Here is a 19,380-nt window from a genome sequence, read left to right as displayed (position 1 = left end):
AGATTTTATTTTGTGCTGGAAACTTTAGCGATTTCAATGGAATTTATGTCTTATTGATCGTTTTAATTGTTTTTTTGTTCAGCATATATATGGATATTTTTCTTCTTTGTCTTTCAAACAACCTGAATATGCAGAAAATGATTGCAACTGAAAATTAGGCATACAACAATCAATCAATCATTTTTTTCAATACACATCCATAAGAATTCTGATCTTTTTAAAAGTGGTCTCCACTAAAATGAGAAACATTTTTAAAAGTAAATTCACTTTCAATATCATTTGGACATTAAAAATAATCTATGTCCTTACAAAAGTAGAATTTTCCTGCAGTTTTCCTATTGTAATTTTATGGTATATCTTTTCTTCATCTCTTCTCTCTTCCCTTGGAATTGTGATCTAAAAATATATAATTTTGTAAACTGAAACTTTTTTCATAATTTTTGAAGACTATATTATATCTTCATGTCACCTTTAACTCTTTAAAATTTGAGCAAATTTAGACACATCTTTTAATCATTTTAACATTAAATTTACAAATACATGACTTTTTAATGCTTCATTTTCTTAGCAATGCAAGACATTCAAGCAAATTCTCCTTTCATATGGAATTGCTACATAACCATAGTGTATCAGACATTACCCTAGACTTTGATCTCAGCAGGAACAACAATACAGTAATTATGTAAAAGAAAATCTCTTTAATTTCCAAAATATCGTACAACTTAAAGATACAGAAATCCAATTTTCATAAACTTTAATGTAGCATAATGATATTGATATTAACATATTAATATGAGGCAGGCATTACCTGTGAATGGGGACGAAGTTTGTTTAAATTATTTTTTTTGTATTTTAAATATTTGTTAAAAAAAAGATACGGAAATACCGTAACGTTTCCGATTTTGGTTCTGTTGTTAGGGATTTTACTTGTGACGTTATTTAAGTTATGACGTCATGTTCAATGTAAACAAAGAAACGCAACTGCATCAGGTAGGCCTAACGTTTATTCATACCAAAGACAAAGGATGATTAACTAGAGGCTCTAAAGAGCCTGTGTCGCTCACCTTGGTCTATGTGCATATTAAACAAAGGACACAAATGGATTCATGACAAAATTGTATTTTGGTGATGGTGATGTGTTTGAAGTTCTTACTTTACTGAACGATTTTGCTTCTTACAATTATATCTATAATGAACTTTGCCCATTAGTAACAGAGAACTATATTTGGTAAAAATTTACATAAATTTACCAAATTAATGAAAATTGTTAAAAATTGACTATAAAGGGCAATAACTCCTTAAGGGGTCAATTGACCATTTAGGTCATGTTGACTTATTTGTAAATCTTACTTTGCTGAACATTATTGCTGTTTACAGTTTATCGCTATCTATAATAGTATTCAAGATAACCAAAAACGGCAAAATTTCTTTAAAAATTACCAATTGGAGGGCAGCAACCCAACAACCAGTTGTCCAATTCATCAGAAAAATTCAGGGCAGATAGATATTGACTTGATTAACAATTAAACTTCTTGTCAGATTTGCTCTAGATGCTTTGGTTTCATAGTTATAAGCCAAAAACTGCATTTTACCCCTATGTTCTATTTTTAGCCGTGGCGGCCATCTTGGTTGAATGGCCAGGTCATCGGACACATTTTTCAAACTAGATACCCCAAAGATGATTGTGGCCTAGTAGTTTCAGTGGAGATTTTGTAAAAGATTACTTAGATTTATGAAAAATGGTTAAAGATTGACTATAAAGGGCAATAACTCCTAAAGGGGTCAACTGACCATTTTGGTCATGTTGACTTATTTGTAGATCTTCCTTTGCTGAACATTATTGCTGTTTACAATTCATCTCTATCTATAATAATATTCAAGATAATAACCAAAAACAGCAAAATTTCCTCAAAATTACCAATTCAGGAGCAGCAACCCAACCGATTGACCGATTCATCTGAAAATTTCAGGGCAGATAGATCTTGACCTGATAAACATTTTTATCCCATGTCAGATTTCCTCAAAATGCTTTGGTTTTTGAGTTATAAGCCAAAAACTGCATTTTACCCCTATGTTCTATTTTTAGCGGTGGCGGCCATCTTAGTTGGTTGACCAGGTCACGCCACACATTTTTTAAACTAGATACCCCAAAGATGATTGTGGCCAAGTTTGGATTAATTTGGCCCAGTAGTTTCAGAGGAGAAGATTTTTGTAAAAGATTACTTTAATTTACGAAAAATGGTTAAAAATTGACTATAAAGGGCAATAACTCCTAAACGGGTCAACTGACCATTTTGGTCATGTTGACTTATTTGTAGATTTTACTTTGCTGAACATTATTGCTGTTAACAGTTTATCTCTATCTATAATAATATTCAAGATAATAACCAAAAACAGCAAAATTTCCTCAAAATTACCAATTCAGGGGCAGCAACCCAACAACCGATTGACCGATTCATCTGAAAATTTCAGGGCAGATAGATCTTGACCTGATAAACATTTTTATCCCCGTCAGATTTCCTCAAAATGCTTTGGTTTTTGAGTTATAAGCCAAAAACTGCATTTTACCCCTTTGTTCTATTTTAGCCGTGGCGGCCATCTTGGTTGGTTGACCAGGTCATGCCACACATTTTTTAAACTAGATACCCCAAAGATGATTGTGGCCAAGTTTGGATTAATTTGGCCCAGTAGTTTCAGAGGAGAAGACTTTTGTAAAAGATTACTTTAATTAACGAAAAATGGTTAAAAATTGACTATAAAGGGCAATAACTCCTAAACGGGTCAACTGACCATTTTGGTCATGTTGACTTATTTGTAGATCTTACTTTGCTGAACATTATTGCTGTTTACAGTTTATCTCAATCTATAATAATATTCAAGATAATAACCAAAAACAGCAAAATTTCCTCAAAATTACCAATTCAGGGGCAGCAACCCAACAACCGATTGACCGATTCATCTGAAAATTTCAGGGGAGATAGATCTTGACCTGATAAACATTTTTACCCCATGTCAGATTTGCTCTAAATGCTTTGGTTTTTGAGTTATAAGCCAAAAACTGCATTTTACCCCTATGTTCTATTTTTAGCTGTGGCGGCCATCTTGGTCGGTTGACCGGGTCATGCCACACATTTTTTAAACTAGATACCCCAATGATGATTGTGGCCAAGTTTGGTTTGATTTGGCCCAGTAGTTTCAGAGGAGAAGATTTTTGTAAAAGTTAACGACGACGGACGACGACGGACGACGACGGACGCCGGACGCCAAGTGATGAGAAAAGCTCACTTGGCCCTTCGGGCCAGGTGAGCTAAAAATGAAATATTGGTATTGTGTTCCTTGAGTTCCTATATTTTACTAGACTAATCAAAGTCTCACGACAACAAGACCGGAAGAAGGAAGTAGAGTTATGTGTTCTGCGCAGATCCGGAAATTAAAAAACACGACAAAAAAAAAAAATTGAACGATTTTGAGTTCATTAGTACAATGAAAAATTCGGGAAATTTTCCCAGATTTTTTTTTTTTTTTATTGAATTTTCTACTGTAATAGGGGACTTCGTTCCCATATTATAGTATTAATGTATGGACTTTTTCATATTGGCCCTGTAACATGCCCGAGGTATTAATAATGGCCAAGGATGGTTGTAATGGCCCCGAGGCAAAGCCAAGGGCCATTACAACTGTCCGAGGCCATTATCAATATCAAGGGCATGTTACAGGGCCAATATGAAAAAGTCCATATATTGATACTTTTATTAACCAACTAAGGCAACTTCATTCAAGAACAGTCTTCGAGTCTTGGATCCAAAATTATACAGCTATCCACAAACTACAACAGGACCAATACAGAAAAAGCCAGTTTTATAAAATTTTTATTAAATGTTTTTAATTCTTCGATTAAACAAAGAGTAAGAAACTTACCATGAAGAAGATACAGGAATTTCATAGCTGAACTTCAACTTGTCTTTTCGCATTCAATTTCGCATGGAATTTTGGTCAACATTGTGACTGTCCGATGTAATTTCTGATTTCTCATCCAAGTACTTAATTTTATGCTATTAAATTCATTTCATCTAGCAAATATAAAGTAGCTGGGAAGAATAAATCAGACAGTTTAACTATTCTTAAAGTCTGCATTCTGAGGATTGAACAACGGAAATGAAAGTGATAATAATCGAAAGTCGTACTCGAAAAAGGCTGTGAAATATTTCTGTTTCAAATCGTTACAAAACAATGAACATCATTTAAACTTGTTTTTATGATATTAAGTTTAAAAAAAAATAAAACAAGAATGTGTCCATAGTACACGGATGCCCCACTCCCATTATCATTTTCTATGTTCAGTAGACCGTGAAATTGGGGTCAAAACTCTAATTTGGCAATTAAATTAGGAAGATCATATCATAGGGAACATGTGTACTAAGTTTGAAGTTGATTGGACTTCAACTTCATCAAAAACTACCTTGACCAAAAACTTTAACCTGAACGAACGGACGGACAGACGGAAGGACGGACGGACAGACCAGAAAACATAATGCCCTCTACTATCGTAGGTGGGGCATAAAAATGTCACACTTATTTAAAGAAATAAGACATTTTGATTGAATCGGTCCCGTTTCATCTGTTCATAATGCACGACTGATTTCGTAATGCATGACAGAGATTTCGTAATGACTGGCCATAGCAATTTTTCCGATCATAATGACCAGTTGTCGAAATTTTCCTTTTATAAAGCATGGGCATTTCTATACATATTGCAGTAAGTTGGTTAATAATTACATATAAAGGCATCATCTATTGAAATTTCAGTTATTTTACTTTCAACTTTGCTACGTGTTCAGCATATTCCTTCTATTAGAAATCCAATAAACATTTCTATCTATTACATTAATAAAATCATCAAAATGATATGAATTAATTTGTATGCTTGTTTGTTGGGTGTTTAATGCTTCTTTCAGCAACCTGGAATATACCATGGCTGGCAATTTTTATTGATGGATTCCAGAGTTCTTGGAGAGAACCAACAAATAGTTTGTGTGATAAATTACAAATAACCTTATTTTTTTCAAATGCATTGATCTGTAACTTACATTAGCTATTTGAGTTTCAAACTCTATGACATCAATCATCTGTTGTCTTGTACTGTTCTCCTCCTCTCCTAGGAGAACACCAACCTTTGTCAAATACTTCAGATAAGCCTTCAATACCTACAGATATAAAATAATTTAAAATCATTATTTATTGTATAGAACCTACTTTGTGTTCATTGTGCATTTCAAAATGTTTTTTGTTTGGAAATGTAAGGTTTGTTAACTCTTTAGCAGACATTCAAACAATTTCAAAGCAGCTAATGTTATAAATTGATATGAATATGTAAGGAGGTGATGGATTCAAGTGAAGGTAAGTCCCAGAGGCAAATCCAAATTCTGAAAAAAAACTTGAAAATAATAAAGGGAATTAAAGAACCTTAGTCAGCACGCTCACATACCCCACGTCCCCACATTGTCATTGGAGAAATTAAATAAGTATAAGAAAAAAAAATTGTATAAGAAAAAATATTGAATAATAATTTCCTGTCAATATACATAGTATGTCCTTATTATCTACAAAATTTCATGAAATTCTGTTGTGTGTTTTCAGAGGAGTTGAGATGACAAACTGTTGCAGAAGTACATTGAAGCAAATAAGTTCAAAGGGGCATAACTCCTAGAAAAAAAATTGAACCGTAATTTCCTGTTGATATGCACAACTACATAGTATGTCCCTATTATCTACAAAGTTTCATGAAATTCTGTTGTGTGGTTTGAGAGGCGTTGGAATGACAAACTGTTGCAGTAGTACATTAAAGTAAATAAGTTCAAAGGGGTGTAACTCCTAGAAAAAAAATTGAATCGCAATTTTCAGTCGATATGCACAACTACATAGTATGTCCTTATTATCTGAAAAGGTTTCATGAAATTCTGTTGTGTGGTTTGAGAGGAGTTGCGATGACAAACTGTTGCAGTAGTACATTAAAGTAAATAAGTTCAAAGGGCGCAACTCCTAGAAAACAAGAATGTGTCCCCAGTACATGAATGCCCCACTCGCACTATCATTTTCTATGTTCAGTGGACCGTGAAATTGGGGTAAACCCTCTAATTTGGCATTAAAATTAAAAAGATCATATCATAGGGAACATGTATACTAAGTTTTAAGTCGATTGGACTTCAACTTCATCAAAAACTACCTTGACCAAAAACTTTAACCTGAAGCGGGACAGACGGACGAACGAACGGACGAACGAACGAACGAACGAACGGACGCACAGACCAGAAAACATAATGCCCCTCTACTATCGTAGGTGGGGCATAATAAAAAATTGAATCGCAATTTCCCGTCGATATGCACAACTACATAGTATGTCCTTATTATCTGAAAAGGTTTCGTGAAATTCTGTTGTGTGGTTTGAGAGGAGTTGCGATGACAAACTGTTGCAGTAGTACATTAAAGTATAAGTTCAAAGGGGCGTAACTCCTAGAAAAAAAATTGAATCGCAATTTCCTTTCGATATGCACAACTACATAGTATGTCCTTATTATCTGAAAAGGTTTTGTGAAATTCTGTTGTGTGGTTTGAGAGGAGTTGCGATGACAAGAAGCAGGACTGACGGACGGACTGACTGACGGGTCAAAAACATTATACCCTCCGCAACTTCGTTGCGTGGGGTATAATTAACTCTTGAACAGCAAACATGAAATGTATCCAGGTAAAGTTTTAAGTTTTTATATATGTACTATATGGTCCCTTACAACATTTTAAAATAATTAGGAATAGGCTGAAATATCCAACTGGATAGAAGCCCTACTTGCATTGACAAATGTTTATTTGTTTAACGCTTTAATCATGGTTTACTATTTAGAAATATAACATATATTATCACTATTAGGTAATTTTATATTTTCCTCTTAAAAATTCTTAATGTGTATTGACAGTTGAAAGCTTGAATAGTAAAATAAATCAATTGACTGATTTGACTACACCACAGATGTTAATTGGTAAGTCTGTTTAAGATTCTTTCAGATAAACATTCCAACAACACTATATTTGTTTGACTCTACAGTAGACAATACATATTGAATGTTTAAATCTAGAAGTTTGCAGACAACAACTGAAATTTCCCCCTCAAAGTTCTTTGCATAGTTGAGAAAAATATCAGTTTGCATAGGAGTTTTTTGTTCAAAAGTTTTTGATGTTGTTAATTACAAAATAGTTTATGGTGTATGTATTGGTAGATGAAAATAACTTCTGGATCGCTCATTCAAAACAGCCATAAAAGAGAGTTATAATGTAACAGTAAAAGTTCTTGTTAAAATGATGTTAACGATTATTTTTTGGTCATGATGATAAAATGTACACTTTCTTTTAGACAATAAAAAAATTGACTGATTTTGACAAATCATGCTAATTTTCATCCCAAAATAATGGTAATGATAATCATTTTTCCTCTGACATATCCCAATAAGGATATTTTAACAAATAACGGTAAAGTTTTAACCAATTTGACACGTAACAGTACCCAAAAATATGACTGTTTGAGGCCAAAGATAAAATATTGTTTGTTTCCCCTCACCCGACCAACCCGGTAAAATCACTGCGACCAGAAAAATTTTATTGGCCATTCTTGTCCACTATTTGTTTTGTTGCTATGTTGGTTATTGGTGATATCTTTGTCTTTGAACAGGTTGGGCACAAGTCAGGAAATGTGAGATACATGTATTCCCTGCTTTCAGGGAACGTCCCTGTTTTCTGGTGTAAAAAAAAAACCAGTTTAAATGGGATTTCCTTTTTCATTTATGGCATGAAAATTACAAAAGGGCACGTTTTAACGTTTTAACTGCATCAGTAGAATTCGTAAATACTTAGGAAATACAAAACATGAATATAAAGTGAAGCCTTGTTTCTTCTAGAACTCGAAAAAAACATACAAATCTTTGTTTAGGAATCAATTGACCAAGCTGCATGATCCAGGTGTAACTGAACATATTAACTGAATTATGTTCACTTCTATTGAAAATTTTTATTCATTGAATTTTAATTCCCAAGTGATTAACATACATGTATCTTTTTGTCATCTCATAATTGATGATCAAGGTATGAATTGGTGAACAAAGGAATTGTTTTGTTCAATGTGAGTTATGAATCAAATTAGACTTGAAATAAGCTTGATTTTTTAACTAAAAACACACTTGCTATCATTTCGCATTGTTATCACAAGTAGAATGTGCGATTTTGTAGATTTCATTACAAGAAATGAATAGGAAAATAAGGAGGTCCCTGTATACTGTTTTTTTTTAAACACCAGAAAACTGGGGTGTACATTGAATTATAATACAGGGAATACCCTACTTTTCTTGACTCGAGCCTTACCTGTTGAATTTTGTACAAATTCAATATAGAAACCCATATCAAGGAATAAAATAAAATAATTAGCCTACCGACCTACCCATACCCTAACAACCTCAGTCGGGGAGGGGAAACAAAGATATTTTTAAGGTTGGTCTGATGTCTGACTTTAAAGAGTATTCCTACCATCACGAAATATATTATGAAATACAGTAACAATGTTTGTGAAAATTATTCATGGTACATCACCTTATCTTCTGTGATAGACTTATTCAAGTAGTAGTCTCTTTCTGGTAAACCAAGCCCTGATTGATCAATCTGAAATAAATCACACTCTTCAATATGCTTATAAAAAAAAAAGTACCCTTGAAATGAGTCACTTTTTATTCTGAAAGTATAAAAATTGTTGATAAAACATTTTTGAATATGGGAGTACTTTTTTTGTCCAAAAGTGTTTTTATTATCAAAGCATTATAAATTTAAGATGGGTTTTTTTCAAAGATTTCAGTTTATGATTTTTTTTATTGTAAATACGAATGTAAGAAGATTCTCATGATTCTATCACTGGTTCATACACGAGTCTGTTGTCCTAATGAAATTCAAAAGAGATACGAGTATAACGTAAATACCCATATACATTGTAGAATCACAAGCTTATTGTTGTTGTTCATCTTGAAGGTAAATTATTCAAGGAATTTACCTGTAATATATTAGCAGACGAGTTTCTGTCATCTTCACCAACCCAGACAGAAAAGAATGCATTAATTCCTAACATCTTAAGGTTTTCTATATATGTCTGAAGGTCAAATTTACTGGTACTTTGATTTGAAATGGACCAATCAGAGAAGTTTAATTTCAACAAGTCCAGTAAAGGCTTGGCACCAAGTTCCTCTATTGTTTTATTTTTATCCATACAAGAAGCGAAATATAGCTGAGATTTTCTCTCTGAAAGACTTGAACCTTTGGGTAAATCTTTGTCTGTAAATATGTAAAAAATGGAAATTAAAAAAATTGAACAAAACAATTATTATGTATATAAGAGATATTCTTTTTTTGTAAAATTTTGTATGCTTTTAAAAGCCATAATGTGTGAATAACAGGCTATTATTTGAACTTGGAATTATTTGATTATGGAATTTGTATAATTTCTTGGGCTTGAAATTTGAGATAAATTCCATGTTTATTCTGTTCTTTTATGTTCTGTGCAACATTTTCTATTACAAAGATAGTACATTTACAATAGAATGTACTATGTCGTGCACAACACTATCTATATAAAATACATTGTCTGGAAAGTGTTATGAACTACTCAAAACATCATAATACCAAATAAACATGGAATTTATTAAAAATTTCAAGCACAAGAAATTTTACAAATTCCATAATTAAAAATAATTCAAGTTCAAATAATAGCCTGTTAAATGTTTCTTGTGTATGAATGTGTTCTTTGAGGATCACCCTGTGTAAGCTGCTCAGATCACATTAAATGATGATTTCAGGAAATTTAATGATAAAATGTTCATTTAAGGAACTTATCTGACGTCAAGGCTACAACTTACAGAGTTTAACAGTTACAAGGCCATCTGATTTATACAAATTGTTATTGTTTTGTTGAGACACTACATTAGGACCTTGGATTTTATTTACACTTAATGTAACATTAGTCTAAAGTAAGTATAGAAACTGATGGGATTCATAGCAATATATTGATTACTTTGTAGTCTAGTCAAAATAAAGTTTAACGTCAAACAAATTGCAACAAAAGAAATTTTTGTGCAATTTGAATAATAAATTATGTCTAAAAAACATATCAAAAATCGACAAAAATCGATCGGCTTGATTTTTCTTAAAATCGATTACAAATTTGCTGATAATTTCCGTGTAAATAACGTAACGTTCAGGCTGCCGTAGAGTGAAAGAGTTCACAAAAGGGAAATAACTGCAATGTAGCAGACGAATTCGCTGTTATAGTATCAACGATTTTGCCGGTATTGGTAAGTTTTTAAATGAAATAAAAGACAATAAGTTGTATAATAGGTATGTTTATAATGTTCAATTCATATATAGATGTTCACGAATCCCGATTTTTTGTCAATAAATGTTATTTGTCCACGATTCACACACTGGCTCTGCCAACGCCTTTTAATGAATTAATTTTGAATGTAAGCCGAAAAACTCTGATAAATCCTTTGGTTATAAATAAAACCAATTACCCTTTTATAAAATATATCTAAAACAACGAAAAACTACATTTTTATGACCGCTGCAAGCTAAAGCTATTTCGGGAGAAAAAAAGTATGGAACGCCGTTAGCGTCATTTTATACTTTTAATTATCGGAATGACAATGGAATTTTTAATGTTTTAAGGGCATTTTAGATTATTTCAAGTTATTTTTTTTCCATCAGTATTGTATTATGATGTACAACAATTATCATTAACACACTTTTATGCAACAAATTAGTGGAAATCGTCGTTTTCTTACCGTTTTAAGCCATTTATTTTGTTTATTACTGTATTCAATATAACCGACGATTTATATTATATATGTATATTAATTTAAATATTGCTTTTTATCAAATGTGTTGTAGTACATGTAGAAACTTGTCATGAAACAATATTATATTTTTGTTTTATATAAATTTTACATTCATGCCTATAATATAACATCATATATATTCAATTATTAATCAAAGGATGAATTTATAATTTATTTTTTTTTACAGATGGCATCATAAACAGCTGTATCTTTTGTGACAAGCTCCTGGAAAACGGTGAACCCACAGTAAAACTTGGAAAGAAAGGGTGTGATAACATCAACAAAATCAGCTCCGACAGACACAAGGAAATATTTACTGCTCCTGGCCAAACAGTTCACCATGATTGTAGACGAGATTTTATAAAACTTAAATCGACGAGATGGAAAATAAGTTTTGAATGTAGACCCGGAAATAAGTGATACTGAAAGAGATTTAAGGTCCAGCAAACCACTTTTCAAATTTAAAGATAACTGCTTGTTCTGTGGGCAAACTGCAAAGAATTACAAAAGAAAAAGAGGATATGACGTTGTTTGTGTTAGAACTTTAGATTTTCAGTCATCGGTAGAAACTGCATGTAGAGAGAGAAATGACAAATGGGGAGAAGTTTTCAATAGAATACAGATGGCTCATTCTGATTTGCATGCGGCAGATGCAGTTTATCATGCTCAATGCAATTCAAACTTTAGAACTGGGAAGCAAATGCCACAAACTATAGCTACAACACCGGAGGACAATTTGAAAAAAAGAAAAACATCCTATGCAGTTAGACCAAAGAATGATACTGCAGAAAATGGTTTCCAGGAAATTATGTTGAAAATAGAAAGGAATCGGAAGCAAATATCTATCGCCGATGTAGTACGTGAGATGGAAAAAATATGTGGCGTAGAGAATACTTATTCAATTGTCCACATGAAGAAAAAAATCCTGGATTATTTTGGTAAATCAGTATTGTTTACAGAAGAAGAAGGAAAACCAAGTATCCTGACGTTTCGGGACAACATTTCATCGATATTGCATACTTTTTATAATCGTAGAGGAAAAGAAAATAAGGAAAAAGAAAAGAAATCTATCATATCAACTGCAGCACAACTTATAAAAGAAGACATCAAGCTAATAACGTCTAAAGACATTTATTATCCGTCTGCAGAAGAAATGGAGTCAGAAACCTCAAATGCTGACTATGTCCCTCGTTCACTAAGAATATTTTTGAACTCGTTATTTAGCGAAGCAGATTGTATCACCAAAATTTCAGCAATTGGACATGCAATCATACAGGCAACAAGGCCACGAAATGTTATAGCACCATTGCAGATTGGCTTAGGTATTCAAATGCACCACCACTTTGGTTCCCGTTTCCTTGTCGACACACTGTACAATCTTGGGTTTTGTTCATCCTACAGTGAGGTACAGAAATTCGAGATGAACGCTGCTGCGTCAAGAAGCACAGAAAATGAAAATGACAGTCAATCATTTGTACAGTTCGTTGCAGATAATGTAGATCACAACATACGATCTTTAGATGGGTTTGGAACTTTTCATGGGATGGGTATTATATCAGCCTCCACTCCTGGCATCAAGACAGCAAGAGCTGTACCTCGTACGAACCCAAGCATAAAAGAAATTACTGCATTAGCAAAAATAAACATCAAATTCTACAAAGAACAATCCAACTCGTTCAGGCAATTAAAATATGAAGTACTCAAGAAAAGAGAGATGGGAAATGAGACTTGGAAGCTTGATCTATTATCCAAAATTTGTTGGCCTCTAAAGTTAAATGCAAGTTGGTCAGCTATAATGCATAAAACTAGTGGATCTTATCCCGGGCAGTCAAATATTACATTTCTTCCTATGATCGATCTTAATCCTAGCGACGAGTCCTCCATCTATACAACACTCCATTTTGTCTGTAAAGAGGCCAAGAAAAACAAATGCACTCCTATATTAACTTTTGATCAGCCTTTCTACTAGAAGGCAATGACGATACTTCAAAACGAACCTACTACCAGCTCACTTAAATGTCTTGTACTGAAACTTGGAGGATTCCATGCAGAGATGAGTTTTATTGGGAGCATCGGATACCTTATGTCTGGATCAGGATTGATGAATATCTTTGAAACTGTGTATGCATCCACAGCGGTATCACATATGTTGAGTGGAAAGGCAATTGCTAGGGCTGTAAGGGGCCACTTCTTATTAGACACTACTCTCACTGCATTGATACTCTCAGATATTTTTGGGATTCCAGTTCCGAAAATAGACGTAAGCTCAGAGGAAAACGAAGATGAAGACTGTACTCAAACTTATGATAATTCTAAAGTTCAAATTCACGATACATGCTATACGGAAGAATTTTCGAATGCCACTGATCTATTACATTTATTTTTGAAAGGAGATGTGACTCTTACAGACATTGATCAAAGTAATGCATTAAACATTATAAGAGATAAAATAGAAGAATTTCGACAGTCGCGAACGAAGCATAGAACAGCAAAGCTTTGGTTTCAGTATATGGACATGATATGCATCCTCCGAGATTTTATAAAGGCAGAGAGGACTGGCAATTGGCATTTACATTTGGAATCCCTAAAGGCCATGCTACCGTACTTTACAGCTTCTGGCCACAATCTGTATGCAAAGTCTGCATGGATTTATCTTAACCAAATGGAATGTCTCAAGGAAAAAAATGCAGAAGTAGCAGCTCTATTTGAAAGAGGATACCATGTAATCAGACGAACAGATCAATATTGGGCAGGTATTTCGTCTGATTTGGCTATTGAGCAAGCTTTAATGCGAAGCATTAAGACAACAGGAGGGCTTACAAGAGGACGAGGTATGAGTGAAAGCCAGAGAGCACTCTGGATTTTATCTATGCCTGATTGTGCTGAGGTAAATAATGCAATGATGTCATTTACCGGGACAAAATTCTGTTCCTCAGATCAACATAAAGAAGATGGCGTTAGTCGCCAAAAACGGGATATTAAAGATACGATGATATTTACTTCCTTTCTTCAAGAGAGAAACCCATTTGTTGAGGAAGAGGGTATGAGAAACATAGAAACAGGTGTATCAGCAACATCAGATGTGAATGCAGATAGAGCTAAAGATATTGGACTCAGTATATTAAAATCGATGGAAGGTAAATGCGTATCAGAGTATACTTTCAAAAGAAAATACCAGGCTATCACACTTCAAGACAAACCTATTTGCGTAAATTCGGAACCTGAAATGGCATCAATCGACCCACAACTTTTATTTCAGAGATTTATCGTAGCTGCAGATAGTATATATGAAGACAAATCTGAAATATTTGCTTATGAACTGTCTAGTCAACCAAGCTCTATGTTTGATTCATCCGGATTTATGAGGCCAGCATCAAAGTCAACTCTAGCGGATGCGATTTGGAATCTTGGAGACTGCAGTACAGAATATACAGATACTGTCTACAGTTATGTTGTTGATGGCGGATCACTTATGCATAAAATACCGTGGAAAAGTGGGTTGACATTTGGAGAAATTTGTAAAAGGTATATTGATTCCATAAAGTGTTATGGCTCGATTGTTGTAGTATTTGATGGATACGTGTCCGGTCCTGATACGAAAGATGCAATGCATCTTAAGCGAACCAAAGGAATATTTGGTACAAAAGTAACATTTACGGAGACCACGCCTTTTAGGTCAAAAAAGGAATTATTTTTGGCTAATAATGAAAATAAACACAACTTTGTTGAGTAGACATATGCATTTAAACGGAATTGAAACAAAGCATGCTTCAGCAGATGCAGACGTTCTGATCGCTCAAACTGCAGTAGAATCTGCCATTTCGCACCCAACAATACTCCTTGGTGAAGATACGGACCTGTTGGTACTTCTGTTGTACTATAACAATTTTGGATCTATGAATCTGATCTTTAAACCTAATCATGATAAGAAGACAAAGTCAAAAATATGGGACATACATAAAACGAAAGGCGTTCTTGGACAAAACATGTGCAAAGTCCTCCCGATCATTCACGCAATAAGCGGTTGTGACACGACATCAAAGCTGTATGGTGTAGGAAAGGTAGCTACATTAAAGAAATTTATCGACAGTCAAATATTGAAAGATCTTGCTGCGATATTTTTAAAAGGATCTCTTGTTGAAGACATTATAAATGCCGGGGAAAAAATAATTACGTTTTTGTACGGAGGTGCTCCGATCGAAGGACTTGACGTTCTGAGGTACAAAAAATTTGCAAACAGAGTTCTAACTTGCAAAGAAGTCATCCAAATACACACTCTTCCGCCAACTACCGAGACTGCTACATATCATAGCTTAAGGACTTATTTACAAGTTCAGACATGGATCGGAGGAGAAGAGATAGATCCTTGTAATTTTGGTTGGTTACTTGCAAATGGAAGACTTATGCCTATCAAGACAAAAAAGCAACCCGCTCCACAAAGACTCCTTTCAATTATACGTTGCAACTGCAAGACTAATTGTGATACTCGTCGCTGCACATGTAGAAAACATGGTTTAGAATGTAACATTTCGTGTGGCGAATGTCGTGGTCAGAGCTGTATGAATTCAATGCATGTTGACATTAATTTAGCAGCTGATGAGCTTATGTTTGACTCAAGTTGAAACAAATATTGAATATATTGTCAGTTATATTTTCTAGATTTCAAGAAGGCAACTACCTTTAAATAAGTCCTTTTTTCTTAAAATGAAGATGTGACATTGTTTCTTTGACATAAGCTCTTTATGGTTTTTTCCTAATTTTCGAATAACGTATTTACTTATTCAAGATAAATGGATTAGTTATTATAGCACATTTTGATCAAGTGATTATCTTAAATTTCAGTTTACCTCGATTTTTCACTAAAAAGTAACTATTTCACCCCAAAATTCGTATGTTAATAAAAAAAATGCGGTATTATTTATAATGATATTTTATTTACTGTCTAAAATAAAGTGGAAAACCGATTTATTTATATATTTACTAACATTAAAAGAAAACAATCAGTTTTTGCCGATTTTTGTCACAAAAATGCAGTTTTTAACCCAAAATTACTCTTTTTTAAAACTTGTTTCCACCAATTTTGCCACTATTATAGGTAGTTCTCATAACTGTTATCTTATTTTTACACTCATTTCTTATCGTTTTGTCATAATAATAAAATATAAGAAATTTTCCAGTTTTCAGCGATTTTTGTGCAAAAACCTATATTTTGACCCAAAAATTCTCGAAAATTAGCCCATCGATTTCTGTCGATTTTTTATATGTTCAATAGGATATGTCAATAGATCGAATTTTATCATGAAACCTTTTGTTGCAATTTGTTTGAGGTTGAGTGATTTTTTGGGCTAGATTGACTGGACTATTGGTGAAACAGCATAGCACATACCTAATTATTGAGGAAATAAAACAAAATATTCATCACACAATTTGTTTACTATATATATACTAAAAAAAACACTAAACCATCATACCATATGTATGTGTGTTTATAATGTTTTAGGACTACTGCTTTTTTTTTTTAACTTTTGATTTTTTTATTTCCAACAATTACAAGATATAACGTGACGGTACCCAAATTGCACCTATTTTGACAGTTTTTTCACCTACGTTTTTTTATGATAAAGACAATAATGTCCATTCTGTGTTTATTTTGTAGCCGTATCCTTCTTTATTATATAGATATACCAATTCGATTTTTAATCCATATGGAATCATAGAAAAATTGGTCTAAACTGACCTCCAAACCATCAATAGTTCTGAAATGAGGAGTACCCAAATTGCATCCATGCTTAAATTCGCATCGTCAAAAGTCGAATAACAGAGCTTTTGTTTAATTTCTTCAAATATTTTGAACAATTGGATATAAGTCCATGCAAACTCTTCATTTTTTTTTAAATTGGTACTTGTAACATATTGTATTTGATCATTTTAAAAAGATGACGTTTTGATGACGTCGCATGGCGACGTTTCAGTACATTTTGCTTTTTCAGTAAACACTTCATCTATTGATAAATACTGTGAACGTTTTGTGCATATCTAAATATTTTCACCTATGTTGAAAGATGTGCATAGTATCAAATCATAAAAATACAAATTGTGTAGTCTCTAGGAAATCTTGTAAGATGTCCGCTGCTATTTTTGCTAAATAGGTGCAATTTGGGTACTCGGTGCAATTTGGGTACCGTTACGTTACATGACATACATACAATATAATACATACAAGATAAATACAATGTCATTTCTATAAATAAACCTTAATTGGAAATATTTTACATTTTCTATTGAAAAATTTCTTCAATTTCAATTTTGCCAGCATGTGTTATCTGTCCATTTATTTACTTATGTCAGTAACAGATCCAGGGGGAGGGTTCCGGGGTTGGACGATCAATGCTTTTGAATGGGGACATATAGTTAGAACCCCCCCTTTTTAAAATGGCTGGATCCCCCCCTGTATGTGCTTTTTGTATTGTTGTGCTTTTTCGATCAAACTTTGTAGCTTTTTTAACAAGAACATATAACAGTTGATGTCAATAAAACTATAATACAAATTTAAAATAGCCTACGATCCTTTTTAAAAAATATATAAAACCTACACAAGACTAATCATTTAATTAACATGTGTGTATACAAATTCTATTCCATCTCCGCCTTATTATATTTATTTCTTTTTCATACTTTTGGTCTTTTAAACCTGATGAAGGTAACAGGGGCAGATCCAGCCACTTTAAAAAGGGGGGGTTCCAACTATATGTCCCCATTCAAATGCATTGATCGTCCAAAAAAAAGGGGGGGTTCCAACCCCCGGAACCCTCCCCCTGGATCCGCCACTGGTTATTTAAAAACATGCATTCTACACTAGTGTATTTTGTTCTAAACTGACAGTTCTCTCTTGAAAAATAATTGAGCTAAATGTCACAATAACAAGTTAAAAACTTAATAATCTTCATACCTATTGCTTTTTTCATTACAACTTGATTTTCCTGCCAGAGAACACTAAATGTTCCCCACCTGGAGTGACCTGAGGGTATAGGGTGAGCATCAATCCAGCCACCACAAGCATACTGATAAAAATCATTACAGGGGTCTGCTTTTAGATCCATGGCATTTATCATGGAGCTGGCTACTGTAACACAAGCTGGGGTCAAACATACAGCTGAAAGTAAAAATTAGTATAAAAGTACAAAACTAGCTATATATGTATAAGTTACTTAATACAATACAATTATACAGCTGAAAAATCAAATCCCCTTTCAAAATTGTTTAATATATCAAACCTGTACTGATCCCCACCTTTTATATTTATATATGGTCATGAGATTTAAGAGTTGTGAGCCTGGCATGTCTATATGGAGATTTAAGAGTTGTGAGCCTGGCATGTCTATATGGAGATTTAAGAGTTGTGAGCCTGGCATGTCTATATGGAGATTTAAGAGTTGTGAGCCTGGCATGTCTATATGGAGACATAAGAGTTGTGAGCCTGGCATGTCTATATGGAGATTTAAGAGATGCGAGCCTGGCATGTCTATATGGAGATTTAAGAGATGCAAGCATGAGTGGCATGTCTATATGGAGATTTAAGAGTTGTGAGCCTGGCATGTCTATATGGAGATTTAAGAGTTGTGAGCCTGGCATGTCTATATGGAGATTTAAGAGATGCGAGCATGAGTGGCATGTCTATATGGAGATTTAAGAGTTGTGAGCCTGACAATTTTCTATATGGAGATTTAAGAGTTGTGAGCATGAGTGGCATGTCTATATGGAGATTTAAGAGTTGTGAGCCTAGCATGTCTATATGGAGATTTAAGAGTTGTGAGCCTAGCATGTCAATATGAAGATTTAACCCTTTCAACGCTACACAAAAAAATAGAAAAATGGCTGCTGCTGCTGCATTTTTTTTAGTACATTCATTAGAACAGTATTTTCCTTTTCAGACTGCTGTATCTTTTTTATTATATGAGATACAGAGAAAGTTATTGCATGAAAAATGCTCAGGAGAGCATGAACTGTAATGTTAGGCAATTATTTTACTGAAATTTTTATCAGGTTACCTGCGTTTTCAGGTAATTAACAGGTAAAAGGTGTAATTTATTACATTTGTGTTGAATTTTGAATAAAAACTACTTTTATAGTCTTCATTTATTTTGTTGTTTTATCTGCCATATTGTAAAGAAGACACCAGTTGCCCAATTCCGTAGCATATTGTACCATACATAATGTTTTATGTAATCGTGGCACAAATAAATAGCTCCGTCCTAAAAAATTTCAGTCAACCTCCGTTTTCCCCCCTTTTTCTACGTCTCGTAATGATCGATCAAATCATATTTCCCACACGAATTTTATGTAATAAACACATTGAGATAACAAGAAACCTTTTAACTAATCCTCGTTGTAAGTTTCGCCAAGGAAATGCTGAAATTTTTCCATATTTACAGCTTCGTTTCCGATTTCCGCCATTTGCATTTGT

General features: G+C 33.5%; 1 protein-coding gene across 3 annotated transcripts in view; it reads right to left on the bottom strand.

Moving 5' to 3' along the window:
- Positions 1–19,380, bottom strand: part of LOC139500821 (endothelin-converting enzyme homolog) — an 85,522-nt gene that overhangs the window by 15,726 nt on the left and 50,416 nt on the right. For all 3 annotated transcript variants that reach the window (XM_071289694.1, XM_071289695.1, XM_071289696.1), the window contains 5 exons: positions 17,866–18,069; positions 9,080–9,357; positions 8,629–8,697; positions 5,088–5,204; positions 310–396 (listed from right to left, as the gene is read on the bottom strand). In XM_071289694.1, coding sequence (XP_071145795.1) covers positions 310–396; positions 5,088–5,204; positions 8,629–8,697; positions 9,080–9,357; positions 17,866–18,069 — 755 coding nt within the window. The remainder of the gene's footprint in view (positions 1–309; positions 397–5,087; positions 5,205–8,628; positions 8,698–9,079; positions 9,358–17,865; positions 18,070–19,380) is intronic.

The sequence above is a fragment of the Mytilus edulis genome, chromosome 13 (assembly GCF_963676685.1).
Source record: "Mytilus edulis chromosome 13, xbMytEdul2.2, whole genome shotgun sequence".
NCBI lineage: Eukaryota > Metazoa > Mollusca > Bivalvia > Mytilida > Mytilidae > Mytilus > Mytilus edulis.
The sequence above is the reverse complement of the archived record's forward strand: the minus strand, read 5'-3'. Positions and strand labels throughout refer to the sequence as shown.